Here is a 17,307-nt window from a genome sequence, read left to right as displayed (position 1 = left end):
TACCCATACTTGAGCCCCACGGCAAATCACGGAATCAGAATCTCTGTGGGGGGCACCAGGCATCGGTGCTAGGAGAGGAGGGTGGGGGTAGACTGCAGGATGCTTGAGTGTTTGGTTTTACTTTGCTTGGTTAGCAATGGAGAGTCCAGAAGAGTTCGGGGCATGAGAATGACAGACCTTAAATTGTTAACATTTAAATGTACAAAGGGCTCCTATGTCTATTTTTTCATTTAATCTTCTAGATAATCCCATGAAGCAGTATTATCCCTATTTTAAGAATTAGAAATATGAACCAGCCAGGCACAGGGGCTCATGCCTGTAATCCTAGCACTTTGGGAGGCTGAGGTGGGAGGATTGCTTGAGGCTAGGAGTTTGAGACCAGCCTGAGCAAGAGAGAGACCAGTATCTACAACAAATAGACAAATTAGCTGGGCGTGGTGGCGAGTGCCTGTAGTCCCAGCTACTCAGGAGAGGCTGAGGAAGCAGGATCACTTAAGCCCAGGAATTAGAGGTTGCAGTGAGCTATGATCGTGTCACTGCACTCTAGTCTGTCTCAAACCAAACAAAAAATCCCCAAAACACCCCCAACAAAAACAACCAAAAAATGAAGAAAAAAAAAAAAAAAAGATTTAGAAAAATGAGGCCTGGAGAAGCTGTGATTGCTAATTATCAATGGTCATTAATCCAGGTCTTACACTTTTCCCACTGTACCAAAGCTGCTAAGATGAAATGGGGGTAAGGGGGTGGGGGGGAAGGGAGGTGCCCCCGGAAGACTGACATACAAGGGTCGTGAGGACGGAAGAGACAGGAGAAAGGTGACGGCAGCAGGGAATGATGATGTCTCCTGGGTCCTCACTATGTGCCAGGCACTGTTCTAAGTGTTCTCTTATTAACCCACTTATTTCTCACACACTCTATTGGGGTAAGTCATCTTCTTTATTCTTGTTTTACAGATAAGGAAACTGAAGGGCCAAGAACTTAGGCCAAGGTCACAGAGCAGTAAGCCCTGACAGGCAGGGTTCAATTCCGGAACGACGGGCTCCAGAGGCCAAGCTCTGAACCCCGGGCAGGCTGGAAGAAGGAAGCAGGGCCTGCGTGAGAATGCCGGCCGGGGGGCTGGGCAGTGGGCTCAGCTCACCAATTACTTACTGAGCATTTCCTGGCCGCCAGGCATTCTCCTGCACAGAAGTGTGACAAGACCCTGGCCCAGAGAAACTGACTGTCCTTCCGTGACCGACACTGTGAAGACCAGGACCGATAATACGAATGAGGAAAGTCAGGACTTGGTGAATCCTGGCAGGCGGGAGTCACGGGTGGGAGGGTGCAGAGTGATTAAGATGGCAGCTGTGGGTGTACGGGAAATGGAACTGACACCCTCCACGGGTGAAGGAGACTGGAGAGCTGGCTCTGGGGAATGTGAAAAGCTGGCACTTGCTGCACTTGCTGCTTCCAAGCTCTGCAGGGCCTCCCTCCCAGCTTCTGATGTCACCTTCCCAGCCAGACAGCACTTGCCCACACTGCTACTAAAGGGTCTAACGTGCCACGTGTAAGACGGTTGTGGCCCTGACTGGCTCTGCAGAACTGCGCCCTCCCGCCCTGGGAGCTGGGAGCAGCTTCCTTCTTATTTACCTCCGGAAGCCCAGTGCCCTGCACACGGTGACGAACAGTTACCTTCTGTTTCACAGAGGAAAGCAGGTTCCCACAAGCCATGCGACATTTTCTATAAAACGTTAAGTCTCTAGGTTTCTTTGTGTTTAGCCCCTGGTACAGTGCCGGCCCATGGGAGGGTATGATAAACGTCTGCTGACGAGAGAATTAATACATGTCCAAAAGATCTTAAGGGAAGTCAGCTAAAAGGCAGCAGTAAAACCAGGGAGTAAAACTTGCTTGGTCTTTTTTCCAACGTCTAAAACCTACAGTCTCAACAAGAATAAGGCTACTGGTCTTGCCCCAGCCCAGTATCATCTGCGCCTCCAGGGAAACCATGCCCAGTGTGCTTTACTGTGAACTGCATTCCCAAAAGAGAAGACATATTCTAGGACTGGACCCATCCTTGGCGACGAAACGAAGAAGGTATTATAAGCATTCACACACATAAAAAATGCTATTTTTCCCCAATGAACTAGAAATTTGTTTTCTTGAAAATGATTTTCTCCAAATTTAGTCTGAAGTCTTCAAGTTACAGATATTATCAGAGGCTTCTCTCACAAGTACAAAAGTATGTCTTATTTGCAATAAAAATAAACACTGGATTTCAGGTTTCCAATTATTAACAATAAATAAGAGTATTCCCACCTGAGAGAAATGTTTCCCACAAATGTTACATTCAAAAGGTTTCTCACCTAAAACAAAACAAAACAACAATTTGAAAAATCATTACTAATATTTGCAAATTTTTTTAAGATGTCTAAATGATCTCCTGTGTCCTACTTTTCAAAACAGAGCACTACATTCTTTATCCTAGCAGTATGAAAATGAGGAATCTCTACTTCCTTATAGTTACCCCTCAACCTTAGGTGCTATGCAGAGAAGATAAAAGTGAAATCTTTATTTTCCTCTAAAAAATTAAATTTTTCTCCAAATATAAACCTATGTTAAAATCAAATATATTTATTTGCATCCAAAGCAGACCTAGGTTTTGGATAGTCTTTTCCTTCAGTTGAAAACCAAATGTGAGTTTTCTTGTTGAACAGCATCAACTTTGTTCTCCTGTTCTTCAGCCTGACTCTACCACTGATTTCTAACAGAGAGCAGGCCATTCATTCACACCACACAAGGTGCGAACACGGGAGAGTGCCACACAGAGTGGGACCTCCTGAAACACACGTGACAGGGAAGAGCTCCTCTCTACTGCCTTCCTGTGCGGGTTTAAACAAGCTCCCAGGAGAACACGAGGCTTCATCCTGGGAGATGTGCACCTCTGCTGACTTCTCAGCCACCTCTGATTTCAGTAACTAATTGCACTTGGGCACAGAACAGACTGTAGAAAATGGTACTTTACTACAGAGAAACAACAGCTGCTCTGAATGTGGTCTATAGATGATCCGTTTAGAAGCACACTTCAGGTACTACCTTTAACATGGGTTAGACCCCAACAGACTGCGAACACTAAGAACCTTCCATATTCCCCATCAAATCAAATGGTTTCAGTAAGATCCTCTTTAAAAAATGACAATGTTTTCCCTTCCCACTGGGGCTTGCTACCTTGAAGAAACCAGCTTGCTTGCTTTCCGGGCTCTAGGATATTTTTATTTTTATTTTATCCTGAAAATGTCTAATGGCTGCCTCAACCCTGAATAAGTATAATCATATTACTTCTGTATTTTGGGACTGCATTTATGTCTGAAATTATTGAGATGATGATAGATAATGATAAGTCAAAACCTCCATAAGAGATATAAGAGTTTGAAAAGAGAGAGAGGTCACTGGCACCAAGATGCATAAGTGACCAAGGTCAATGACTGGACTCCAGTGGGTCTCAGACTTTTTGGTCTCAGGACCCCTTCACACTCTTAAAATTGAGGCTCTGAAGAGCTCTTGTTTATGTGGGCTATATCTACTGATATATGCCATATCAAAAATGAAAAATGATTTTAAAACACATGAATATACTTCACAGGCTACCAGGGTGACATTACACATCATGTACCCTCTGGCAGACTCACTGCACACTGATGAGAGCAGGAAAGGCAAGTAACATCTTATATTATTTTGAAAAGTTTTGGCCTCATAGACCCTTGAGAGACTTTCCCAGACCACACTTTAAGAATTGCTGCCCTTCTTAGTAGAGTATTATGTCCCAGTAAGCATCTCTGCCACATGACTGTATCTGTCATTCAAAGATGTTCTCTCAGAATAAACAATTTAATTTTTGTTTCCTTTAAACCTAAACGGGTAAGTTTCTCAAATAAAAAATTACAATATTCATTAGGCTGTAGGAAATTTAGGCAAACAGAATGATCTAAATTAAGTTTTTTAAGGGCAAAACTGAGTCTGTGATACTGCCTTCATATGGAGTAATCTGAACTACAGTAATAACAGTACTCTATATTCAAATGCACTACAATTTATAAAAGACTTTCACAAATATTAATGAAGTCTCCTGACAATACAGTGAAGTAGTAAACACCTAAGCAAACTGGGAATCTAGAGTAATAGCAGAAGGTCACATCAATAAACACAATTACACAATCACCTTAGAAGCAAATATTGTGGAAGCACCCTGTTGCACATTGCTTCTCATGCCTGTAATTGTCGTTAATTTGTAATGTGTTATTAAAGACATCACATTTAACTATAGGAAGAAAAGTAATATATACAGATTTTATAACATAATATGTATGTGTTGTATAATACCTTAAAAAAACTTTTGGGAAAGAGGTGGAGGGATGAGTTAAGATATAATAATAAAACTTTGAAAATTCAATGTTTAAATGAAAGAATTTTCATTTGAAATATCAAATGGTTAAAGCTGATTCTTATTCAAAAGTTTACCTTCTGCCTCACAAATCACACTTTTACAAATCAGATATTCAAATTACTTCTGAGAGAACTTTTAGAATTATTCAAACTAAATTTAGTCTGAATTAACCTACATTACGCTTTCAAAAAATAAGCTTAACCTAATTCTAAAAAGACAACTAAATATAGCTTATCTGTTTTAGAATTAATTTGAAATTCTGAGTGCATCAAAATAACTTCTGTACCTCTTTAGAGATGGACAGTTTACCACACAAAAACATAACTGAAAGAAAAAGTATCCCAACTTTTTAAAGTGGTTCCTTAAAACCATTTATAGAACTTTAAGTTAGATACATCATCAAAAAGATAAAATAAAGTATCTAACATCCCTTCATTTTTGTTTAAAAACAGCAATGACTCCATCAAACAATAGCAAAACTTCTTACAAAAACAAGAACAGGCAGTGGTGTTTGAACAACTGTATTTCCCTTTTGCCTGCAGGTACTGAATCAGTGTACCTGTATGAGACCGTTTGTGAAGCTCCAAATTGCTTGGGTGTTTGAAAGGTTTCCCACACAATTCACATGCATATTGTCTCTGGGACTGAAGTGTCTGGCACTGGTCTTCCAGTGCTGCAGGGTCCTCAGGTCTCTCCATTTCACTAATGCAATTAAAATCCCCACAGCTTACGAGTTCTTCACTTTCCTTTTCGGCAGTACATTGGCTGCTAGCTTTCTCTGTGGTATTTTCACCAGCAGATTCCATCCTCTTTGTTAAGCCATCATCCAACTTGGGTTCTGATGTTTGCTCTGCTGATTTCTGTGACTTTAGGAAATTTAGTTTCTTCAGGTGAATGGCCTTTTTGAGCCTCATCTGTTTGGTAGGTTGTGGATAGGTGGTGTCTGATTCCGGGTCTGGGGCAGAGTCACTCAAAGGCGGGGCCAGGAAGTTGGAAGGCAAGTCCTCCGAAGACTCCAGGATGCATTGGGAATGGCTGGCAGCACACGGCCGGCTCTCTACTGTACTGAGGTCTGTGGCAGAACTCAAAGTCAAAGGCTGCTCGACAACTCGCTCATGACTAGGACAAGCAGCGTCTTTATAGTACTGCTTACTGTAAAAGTTTCTGAGTTTGTGATAGTAATTTGGCTGTTTGAAAGGCAGTTCTGCACAGCTGCCATCTAAAGTGTCAGGGGCTTGTTTGGCTATGTCACTTGTGGAATGATGAAGATTAACTAATGGTGGAGCTTGAGAATTTGATTCATCTAAAACTTTATTATGCTGTACATCTGCAGAACACTCTTGCAGTAAATGAGAAGGGTAGTTTTCATTCACAACACAGGTAGCATCAGGGGTGACCGTGCTTTGCAGGGAGAATGCACTATTACAAGGCATGCCAGGAGGCTGTTCTACAGTAGCTGACTTTATAAACGTGTGGCATAGATTCAGGACATTTTGAACTTGCAAACACTGTGCTGTGTCCAGCATTACTTGTATATTGTCCTGGTTGAGATCTAAATGAGAAGTGTACATGAAGTCCAGGATCTGCCCTATGCCACTGACATTTTTAATATCCAAGTGAAAAACATCATTCTTCTGGCTTGAAGAATTCTGAAAGAGGCTCCTGATAAGAGAAAGGATATCTGTTTACAGTGTTAACAATTCATACATTCTGTTAACTTTTTCTTATAAATAACATTCATACATTAATATTAAAAAATACTATCCTCCTATGAATGCCAAGACTTGTAACATAAGTATGTTTTAATCCTTTAAAACAGTTTGGTGAGCCATCCAATTAAGCAATTCAGATGAATTAAATCTCAAGGTACATTTTTGAAATATACTCATTAAATTTACAAATTAAAAAATTACATATGGGGGGTGGTGGGGCAAAGGCAATATATGTAACCTAAACTTTTGTACCCCCACAATATGCTGAAATAATAAAAAAAAAATTACATATAGTAATGTAGCTGATAAAGCAAAAATCAAGAAGATTTGAAGGTAATTCCCAATATGATCTACTTAACATGTATAAGATTACTTTAAATATTTTTTCAAATTATCCTTAGGTATTATACACTAACAGAGTATAGAAACTAAAGGATACACATTTTTCAGCATTTCATATTTAGTTTGACAAACGATATATTTTGGGCTGTAAGCCATATACACAAATATTTTCATATCTAATGCCTTAAAAACTTCTAAAAATAAAAATAATGATAATAAATCAACTCTCAGTATACATCCACTTTGTAATCAATGATTTATTTGGCTGTTAGGTTTTTCTACAACCCAATGGTCCATAAACCAACAGTGAGAAAAACCCTAAGAGTTAATAGAGAAAACAAAGCACCATAAAACTCAGGCACTTTATGCTGGGTACAAGGCAAAAATAAATTAGTATGGTATATAAAATAATAAAGTGAGTTAGGCAAATTGTCTGACAAGCTTGTTGAAGACATTTTGTCAAACACAGTCACCTGTTTCCCCCAAACAGCTTTCAGTTCTGTTCTTACTTAAACTCAACAGGCAATGTATCACAATAAGGAAACCTAATTGTGCTGGAAGACAAAAGAAACAGGCAGGCGCAACGCCCAGAGTTTGGGACCATTTTGCACAGGGACAAAGCCTGCTACCGACTGCAATGAGCTGACTCGTTATAATATGTGATGCACTACATACAGTAACTGAGACTTAATTTGCTGATTCAGCACTATCAAGGAAAGAGTAAATCATGTTCCATATATTGTTTACCAGAGTGGTAAGATGGTATGCATCTTGGAAACAAAAAGTACTTAAAAAAAAAAAAAAAAAAAAAAAGACTGTGGTACTTAAAGAGCGATGAATCTGTTAACCAGAGAATTAACTTACATAGAATACCTAACTCTGATAATGTTAAATAAGTTGAAACACAACTGCTTGGTATTATTCAGTATTTATAAATAAATCTTTCATATAAGCCAAAATTGTAATGTTTTCATAGAATATTCAAATAGAAACAAAAACTAAAACTACTTTAGCTAAAAGGAAAAAAAAAACAACATATAGAATGCTTTCCTGTGTCTGATTTTTTATCACAGAAAAATTCTTGCCAGAAATTTAACCCCTCAAATATTTTACTATAGACATACGCCACAACACTTGGCTAATATTTTTTTTTTCTTGTAGAGACAGTGTCTAGTTATGCTGCTCAGGCTGGTCTTGAACTCCTGGTCTTAAACAATCCTCCCACCTCGGCCTCCCAAAGTGCTAGGATTACAGGCATGAGCCACTGCACCCAGCCACAATAATTTTATCTTGAAAGGATGAGAAATATATAGAGAGAAATACACACATATATGTAGAAGACTGACATTAACTAATTAGAATTATTAAAATGAAAGACAAAGTGCCGAAATACTTTCAATCATCCCAAATTCATTTTAGTTAAGAGCCTCTTTTCCTTTCAGGTTACTCTCAACACAAAAGCAAAAATAAAAATAAAACTTTTAAAAGTCCACAAAACCCAATGTGCTATAAATGATAAAAATAGTGAAGTCCAAGGAAAAAACATAATGTGGCCAAAATACTTCCATACCAGATGATCTTTTGCCCCTACAGTTAGAAGAATGAAGTCTAAAATACATACCTAAAATACTGGCTGAACGCTGCTAGAACATTTTTATGTGCTTTGAAGCAGACTCCTTTCACCACCAACATACAGTCACAAAGTAGGCCCTGAATACGCTGCTCGTGCAGTTGCTGGAGGAGATGGCAGCTGTGGGTGGCAATAGGGTCCATGCTAAACCAGTCAAGAGACCTACAGCAAAGAATGCAGATAAAACAGATGTTCTTAATGACATGGAAAACCTACTGACTAATCTGTGCTTCACTGTCGTAATTCTCCATCAGAGTTGGTATCTCTCACGCACCCACACACAGCCCTGTTTCTGAGGCATCTACACAAGCGCTGTTCAACAGAACTGTCTGCCAGGATGGAAACGTTCTTTATCTGCACTGCTCAAAACAATAGCCAGTAGCTACAACATGTGGTCACTGAGCACTTGATATGTGGCTGAGCACTGAAATTTTAATTTAATTTATATGTAAATAGCCACCATATTTGACAGTGCAAACCTGCAATATGACTCATTAGCTACGACTTTGGGCAAATGCCTTCTCTGTGTCCTACTTCTTCCTCCTATCTCACAGGTTTTTGTGGTGACCCGTGTAAACGTTTGGAATGGTAGCTGGCATATGCAAGTGTCCTGTAAATGTTATCTATGAGGATCACCTGGGGAGCCTGTTAAAAACGCAGATTCCTGGGTACCACCCCAGACTTCTGTTCTGTCAGTCGAGGGTGGGGCCTGGGTATCTGCATCAGAAGCATCTGGGTGATTCTGGAGCAGGTTGACTGTAGACCTCTGCCTTAAGCTCTGCCCCAGAAGCCTTTGGTTCTATTAATACTTCCTGTCCTAGGAACACTTTACTCACACTGACCCTCCCACCTTCCAGCTCAAGGCTCAGCTGAGCTGTCACCTACTTTCCTGCCATTCTTAAACACATTCTCTTCTCCCCACTGCTCCCTCCCAAATCTGACTGGTTGTTCCTGTGATCTTGCAGTACCCCAAACATACTTTTTTTTTTTTTTCTTTTTTTGAGACAGAGTCTCACTCTGTTGCCCGGGCTAGAGTGAGTGCCGTGGCGTCAGCCTAGCTCACAGCAACCTCAAACTCCTGGGCTTAAGTGATCCTCCTGTCTCAGCCTCCCCGAGTAGCTGGGACTACAGGCATGTGCCACCATGCCCAGCTAATTTTTTCTATATATATTTTTAGTTGGCCAGATAATTTCTTTCTATTTTTAGTAGAGACGGGGTCTCGCTCTTGCTCAGGCTGGTCTCGAACTCCTGACCTTGAGTGATCCTCCCGCCTCGGCCTCCCAGAGTGCTAGGATTATAGGCATGAGCCACCGTGCCCGGCCCCAAACATACTTCTGTAAGATGACTCATCACAGTGTTGCGTTCTTGGTGTCTCCAACCGTGCTGTACCATATTACTCATCTTTATCTGGCACACAGCAGATACTCAACCATTAAAATTCATGCTGGCTAACCTCTGTGGGCCATTAATCCTGGTTAGTAATATTTTAATGTATGTCGTTTGGCTCCTTCCCTCTCCATTCCCCACAGGGCTACTCTCAATCTTTCCCACTCTCTTCATTCGCACTACATCTGTCTCCCTCACCCATAAAAATGACAGTGACTTTGACTTCACTAAGAAGGTTAGGCCCAAGTACAACTTGCTATAACCTGAGTACCTTTCACCTCTCAGCTCCTCATTCCCTCAGCTTCCCAGGATGAAGAGGGCCTCCTCCTTTCCATAGCAAACGTCCCTTCCTGCCTCCCCTAGGACCCTGTTGCATCAGTGAAGCTTTCATTGCTTCACTCGGTCCTCTGCTCGCTCACTGGTTCCTACAAACACAATCATCCCATGTTGAAAACAAAGCAAAACAGGATAACAACATACGTTTACTCATCACAGGCCTCTCTTTCACACTTTTCAAAACAGCAATCTGTATGCCCCACTTTCTCACGACTCCATTTTCACCCTGCAACCTTGCTGCCATTTTCTACGCTGAAACAGACTTTCCCACAACGCCTTTGCTCAATCTTCAACCATTCTGCCTAGCTTTCCTGCAATGCACAGGATAGTCTGCCAACCCCCACCCTGAAATTCCTCCTCCTTCACAACTCTTCTGGTTCTTATCCTGCATCCCCGACCTCTTCCACCCCTATGCTGTACCTCCTCCCTGTCAGTCCTGCGAACGTCTATGTTCCTTAAGATGCAGCACCTTAGTCCTCTCTTCTGCTTGACATCACTTTTATTCTCGACTTTTACCTGTTCTAAATGGACAACTGCTACTATTAATAACTTTGAAGCTTTAGCTTCAGCCACCAGTTCCAAATCTCCACCTCTCTGCTAAACATCTTTAATGGCATGCCGCTCAACTTAGAATCTCTGAACTTCATCCCCCATCAACTCACCCCTCAAACCTATACTTTGTTCCCCATCTCTATGGAAAGTTTAGTTTCCGATCTGTAGAGTCTAGGGTATTGGCATGACTCCTGGTTTGAGATCAGGGTGGGATTCAGAGAATACTGGGACTAGAAATGATGTCACCTATCAAGAGCAACACCAAAGCATTAGGATGGATGATATTGCCCCCAAAAAGAATATAGAAAGAGAGGCGTTATGATAGGTGGTAGGCATTGTTCCCAGTGCCGAATCCTCAAGGCTACTGCACAGCCAAATGAGTAAGTAATCAGTTACCTACCCCTGCCCCACTGGTTGGCTGAAAAGGCTTCTAGGGTTTTTACTATTATCACCTATCATTTACTGACTATAGATCTGTGCTAAGCATATTATATCCATTAACTCAAACAATTCTACAAGAACCCAATTACCACCATTTACAAGAGAAGAAATTGAGAAATGAGGAGTTTAAGTAATTTGACCAAGACCATAAAACTGTTACATGCCAAAGGCAGGATTTGAATCCTGGTTCCTAAACCCTGGAGTCCACGCTCTTATGCTATGCTATCTCCCAGGGAGAAAGAGTCATCAAAAACAAAACACAAAACCCATTTCCACACACTTAAATGTTAAGATGCAGCAAACATTCTGAATTTACATTGGACATTTTCTAGTTCTATAGAAGTGATAAAGGAAAAACTCTTTGGAATGACCCCCAGAGTTATGATGATACACAGTTATGAGCTGCTTCACAATTTGCTTTTATGATAAAATTATACCTATTCCAAATTATTTTGTATAGTTCTCTAAATTAATTCATGATGCCAACCCTGTACCCCCTCCGTAAGGTTATAAAAAGTTCTGAAAAAGAATTTGTACCTTATATTTCTTATGTGTCATATAAATAACAACTATAAATAATAATGTATTCTGTACCTAATAATGGTAATAATAATAACAAATATTTGTTTCCTATATGCCAGGTATTATTTAATCCCTTCATATTTATTAACTCATTTAATCCCCATAATAAATGTAAGACAGATAATATTATCATCCACATTTTACAGATGAGAACAACGAGGAATCTGGTGGATTAAAGATGGCCACAAATTCTTTGACATTCCTCTGTGGGGGGGTCTAGGTCTCCTCCCCTTGAATCTCAAGCTCTGTCTTAATCAGCAGAACATGGTGAAAGGCAAGCCATAAAGCCATGCTCATTTCTGAGCCCAGGCCTTAAGAGTTGACAGCTTCCACATCCCATCTTTTGGAACACCAGCTCTGGGAGGCTCGAGCCACCCGTAAGATGCCCAGCTGGAGAGTACCCACGGAGAGGCTGAAGGGCACAGATGGGCGCAGTCTTCCAGCCACTCCTTCCCAGGGAAGCCATCCTGAACTCTTCAGGGTGGCCCCTCCTCTAGCTGAAAGCCATTGAGTGATCCCAGTTGACACCATGTGGAACCAAAGAATTGCCCAGTTGATACCTACCTGAATTCCTGACCCACAAAATTGTGAGATAAAATAAAATAGTTTTTAAGTCACTAGGTTTGGGGGTAGTTTGTCACATAACAATAGATAACCTGACCACGTACAGAGAGGCTGGTCACCCAGCTGGTAAGTATTATAATAGGTAAGCAATAAGGGGCAGAGTTGGGATTCAAACCCAGGGAATCTGACTCCACAGCCCACACTCACAACCACTACTCTGAATTATATGCAACAGATCAAAGGCCTCCCTATGATCTGATTAGTTGCCTTTCCAGTCCGCCTATGCCTGATTGTCCAGGTAACTCCCCAGACAGGCACTGCAGAACTCAGGAAACAAATACTAAGGAAAAGCTTAGACGAGTATGAATGAAGACGTGCTTCTAAAGGGAACAAGAGCTAGGATGGAATTTTAACCTGTAGAGAAGACTCCTTGAGCAAAGAACTTTCTGTTCGGTGAGGGATTCTCCCAACTGGTCAAATAACACTGGATAGAATTTGTGGTACTTTTTTTTAGTGGGTTCATTAATAGATTACTTCTTCAAGGGTCCCTAGTTCATATACCTCAATACTAAGCTTGCCTTAAAAGGATCCTATGGAGTCTTTGCCCACCATACTTTTCAAATGGCTTATTCCCAGCCCTTCACCCTCAAAGACAAAAGCACTGGTTTCAAGCAAACAAATCTGGAGTCTTGCCTTAGCTTTATACTGACTCTATCATGCTAGGAAGGCCAATTCAGTTAAACAGATGTTGTGTGCTCAGTATGTACAAGATATGGCTGTGAGGATGGAATGCTGATAAAAATGAACATTATGTTCCCTGCCCTCCAAAGGCTGTGTCTCAGTTTTCTATCATTCACTTAACTTTAATGTTAGGCACTGAGAATACAGTGGTGAACAACTCAGATACCACCAAACGTGCCTTCATGAAGCATCAGTCTAGTGAGAAAAAACAAGTACAGCACTGTACTAAAGTTATTCAATAGAGGAAGTAGAAACTAATTTGGAGAGGAGGTAAGGGGAAAACTTCCTGGAACAAAAGACAACTATGCTGAAACCTGAAGGATAAGTTTGCCAGACACAGAATGAAAAGAGGGCTCACCCTGTTTGAGTTTTCAGGTGGAGCAAATGAAAAAAACCGAACAAACAAAAAACAACGTAAGAAGGTATAAACAAAGCTGAGGTACATATACGTGCCTTGCACAAACTAAACAGATCACCTTGAGCACCCTGCTTTTAAACCTCTTGACCATTCTGTCACTTCTCTTGGAAAATATTTCCCTCCTTGTCCAGTCTAGTGAATTCCTTCTGAATTGTATTATAGACTGAATTGTATGTATTCCCCCAGTACCTCAGATTGTGACTGTATTTAGAAATCAGGCCTTTAAGAGGTAGTTCAAATGAGGCCATTAGGGTAGGCCCCAATACAATCTGACTGATGAGGAAATTTGGAAACAAAGAAAGACACCGGAGATGGGAGAGCACAGGTGAAAGACCACGGGAGGACGCACCAAGAAGGTGGCCGGTGGCCATCTGTAAGCCAAGCAGAGGCCTCAGAAGAAACCAAACCCGAGGACACCTTGATCTCAGATTTCTAACCTCCAGAACTGTGAGAAAATAGATTTCTGTTGTTTTAGTCACCCTGTATTTTGCTGTGGCAGCCCTAGCAAAATGATACACCTTCTACTTCAGACCCAACAACGCTCATTTCCAGAGTGAAACCTTCCTTATCACCCACATACCCCCATCCTAGGGTTAATGTTACTCACAGCACGGTCTATACCCCATTCCACTTTCGTGCACTCATTTAGGCAACAAGCACTTAGTGCCAACCACTGTTTGCCAGACCCTGTCTTGACGGCTGAGAACAGCTAACGTTTACTGAGCACTTTACCTGCACCAACTCATGAAATCCTACAAGGTCCCGGCGAAGTAGGTCCTGCTATTATACCCGTTTTACAGGTGCGGGGCTAAGGCCCAGGGAGGTCATACCGTAATGAGACCTAACCAGGCTATGCGCTCTGCAGTCTTAAGCACCACTCTCAACTACTGTGTGACAGCGGGAAGCAGGAACTGGGAGATGGGCAGCCCAGGGCGGAGGAGGAGCAGGTGGGTTTCCCGCGGGCAAAGCCTGGAGACGAGGAGGCCAAGCGAGGACGCGGGTGGGTTTTCCAGGCCGAGGGAGCTGCACGGGGCAGAAGGCCCAGTTCCCAGGCCCAGGCCCTGTCCTTTTGTGTCTCACTCGGCGTCCCCGCCGCTGTCGGGCGCAGAGCCGATGCCCGCTGACGCGCACCGGAGCCGCCAGCTCTCCCTTGACCTTTCGAACCCCGATGCGCAGGGGGCGGCGGGTCCACGCCCCGCCGGGCCACCCTCGAGCACCCAGCTTCCTCTCCGGGGCGCTCCCACCCGCGAGGGCCCCGCACACCCTCGCGAGGCCCGCCTTCCGGCCCGCCGGCCGCTTTACCCTCGGAGGCCGCTCTCCGCCCCACCGCCTCCTCTTCCCCGCCTCAGAGCCGCGCGCCGGCCCGCGCCGGCAGCGGAACCATCGAGACAACGCCCCCTCGGCTTGTTGGGACCGCCCCCGGCTTCCGGTGGCGTCACTTCCGCTTGGGAGGTGTGGCCGTGGCACGCAGGCGCGCTGGGCGGTTCGGAAGTGGATTCTGCGCCGCGAAGCTCGGAAGGGGGAGGAGGCAACGCTGGGCGGCGGCGGCGGCGGCTCCACGTGCTCCCCGCGGGGCGGTTGAAACCGTTGGCGGGCGCTGGCTGCGAGGTGAGGAGCGGTGGCCCAGAGGTCCGACCCTAGGAGGTCGGAGCTCAGAGAGTGAGGAGCGCGGGACGGAGGGGCTGGTGCCTGGTTTCCTCCGTGAGTCCCTCTGGCGTACGCGGAGGGAGGACAGCCGTTCCGGTCCTGCCGTGCTTTGGGCAGTGGCAGGACTCCTGGACGTAGGGTGACCATTTCGTCCTTGCTTTAAAATGAAAACCCCACGTCCCGGGACCGCCCTCTCGGGGCTGGCCAAACCAGGACGGTTGGTCGCCGCCGGACTGGCCTTCAGGCGTGCTGCATGATGGGGACGGGGCTCTTCTCGGAGTCTTGGGGCGCTCGGTCCCTAAGGAGGAGGCCTTACGGCGTAATGGTGGAGAGCACGGACTTAGGACCAGAATATAACTGCGTATGAATCTGGGTTGCCAGTAACTGGATGTGTGACCTCGTGCAAGTTACTTAACCTCTTTGTGCCTCAGTTTCCTCATCTGTCAAAAGGGAATGATGTAGAACCTAACTCCGAGGACTGATGAGGATTGCATGAGTAGATACGTATTAACCACCCTTGAGAGGGCTTGGCACGTAGTAGGTGCTCAATAAATGTCAGTATTTTCTGCAGCACCTTTCTCTGAGGAGAGAGGGAGGGGGGTGAGATAGGGTGTGTGAGTATTTGCAAGCCTGACTTTCCTGCAGAGAGGGTCCCCTTGGGACTTGTTCGCACTTTGCTAGTATAGTTCTTGGTACATGGTAGTTATTCCAGTGAAGAGTTGCTGTTTAAAACAAGGCCGGTGATGTAGTGGGTGGGGTGGGGGAGACTGGAACTGAGAGGCGAGAGAAGTGGATTAACTTCTCTAAACCTCAGTTTGTTCATCTCTTCAGTGGAGTTAGGTGCACTTACTTCCTAGGACTTTTGCATGGACCAAGGGGGAGAAGTCCTCTGTGTGAATCCACATTGCAACCCTTGTTACCCCTACATTCAATAAAATAAATAATACAAGAATATAGAGGGAAGAAGGTAAAAACAACAAAAAAAACCTACAGATTCCAGTCCCAGAACCAAACCTAAGGGTATGTTATCAGGGAACAGGGTGGTAGTCACTCATGGGGTGAGGAGCCAGAGGAGGCTACAGTGAATGTATTAGATTGGTGCAAAAGTAATTGTGGTTTTGGACCGTGAATTTTAAATCATTATAACTAGGCACAAGCACATCTTTGTTTATCAAAATAGTAACCATTACAATCAAAACATTTTTGCCAATGAGAAATAAGTTTGTTTATTCCTGTAGCAAAAAAAATGTGTGCTTTGGGATTCCATGAACTCTTGGAAAGCATTTTGTGTATCCTGCTGGTTGTGGAAGCGTTTTCCCTGCAAAAAGTTGTCGGGATGCTTGAAGGAAGTGGTAGTCGGATGGCGAGAGGTCAGGTGATGAATATGGCGGATGAAGCAAAACTTCTAGCCCAATTCGTTCAACTTTTGAAGCATTGGTTGTGCAACCTGCAGTTGGGCGTTGTTATGGAGAAGAACTGGGCCCTTTCTGGTGACCAGTGTTGGCTGCAGGTGTTGCAGTTTTCGGTGCATCTCATCATCGATTTGCTGAGCAGACTTCTCAGATGTAATGGTTTCTCTGGGATTCAGAAAGCCGTAGTGGATCAGACTGGCAGCAGACCAGCAAACAGTGACCATGACCTTTTTGTGCTGCAAGCTTGGTTTTGGGAAGTGCTTTGGAGCTTCTTGGTCCAGCCACTGAGCTGGCCGTCACCGGTTGTCGTATAAAATCCACTTTTCATCACATGTCACAATTCCATCGAGAAACAGTTCATTGTAGTTGCCTACAATAAGGGAAGATGACACTTCAAAATGATGACTTTTTTGATTTTTGGTCAGCTAATGAGGCACTCACTTATTGAGCTTTTTCACCTTTCCAATTTGCTTTAAATGCCAAATGACCATAGAATTGTTGACATTGAGTTCTTCGGCAACTTCTCGTGTAGTTGTAAGAGGATCAGCTTCCATAATTGCTCTCAATTGGTCGTTGTCAATTTCCGATGGCCGACCACTGCACTTGTCATCTTCAAGCCTCTTATCTCCTTTGCAAAACTTCTTGAACCACCACTGCGCTGTACATTCATTAGCAGTTCCTGGGCCAAATGCATTGTTGATGTTGTGAGTTGTCTCTACTGCTTTACGACCCATTTTGAACTGGAAAAAGAAAATCACTCAAATTTGCTTTTTTTCTAACATCATTTCCATAGTGTAAAATAAATGTAAAATAGATTGCAGGTGATAAATAATTAGCAAAAAAACCATAAAGTGAGACATGAGCATTAAAATGATGTATAATGTAATCACATTTATTTATTTATTGTTCAGGATTTTTTTTTCCAGCATATTACGGGAGTACAAATGTTTAGTTTACATATATTGCCTTTGCCCCACCTGAATCAGAGCTTCAAGCGTGTCCATCCCCCAGATGGCGTGCCTTGCACTCATTTGGTGTAAATATATGCATCCTCTCCCCCCTCCCACCTGCCCAACATTCGATGAATGTTACTACTATTTGTGCACATAAGTGTTGATCAGTTA

General features: G+C 43.2%; 2 protein-coding genes across 6 annotated transcripts in view; one reads left to right on the top strand and one right to left on the bottom strand.

Annotated features, from left to right (window-relative positions):
- The window catches only part of ZBTB49 (zinc finger and BTB domain containing 49), a 30,416-nt gene extending 15,877 nt beyond the window's left edge, over nt 1-14,539 (bottom strand). For 3 of the 5 annotated variants that reach the window (XR_006729448.1, XM_045528480.1, XM_045528477.1), the window contains exons 1-4: nt 13,857-14,410; nt 8,096-8,266; nt 4,980-6,082; nt 2,296-2,342 (exon numbers count right to left, since the gene is read on the bottom strand). Coding sequence is in view for 4 of the 5 variants with exons in the window: in XM_045528480.1 (XP_045384436.1) it covers nt 2,296-2,342; nt 4,980-6,082; nt 8,096-8,266; nt 13,857-13,870 (1,335 nt within the window). In the remaining variant the exon portion in view is untranslated. The other 2 variants (XM_045528478.1, XM_045528479.1) reach the window with 2 other exon arrangements.
- Nucleotides 14,540-14,625: 86 nt separating this feature from the next.
- LYAR (Ly1 antibody reactive) overlaps nt 14,626-17,307 on the top strand; it is a 28,315-nt gene continuing 25,633 nt past the window's right edge. Inside the window, exon 1 of the mRNA XM_045528453.1 lies at nt 14,626-14,732. The gene's annotated coding sequence lies outside the window, so the exon portion shown is untranslated. The remainder of the gene's footprint in view (nt 14,733-17,307) is intronic.

This window comes from Lemur catta, chromosome 17 (assembly GCF_020740605.2).
Source record: "Lemur catta isolate mLemCat1 chromosome 17, mLemCat1.pri, whole genome shotgun sequence".
Lineage (NCBI taxonomy): Eukaryota > Metazoa > Chordata > Mammalia > Primates > Lemuridae > Lemur > Lemur catta.
Note: the sequence above shows the minus strand (reverse complement) of the source record. Positions and strands in the feature narration are given on the sequence as shown.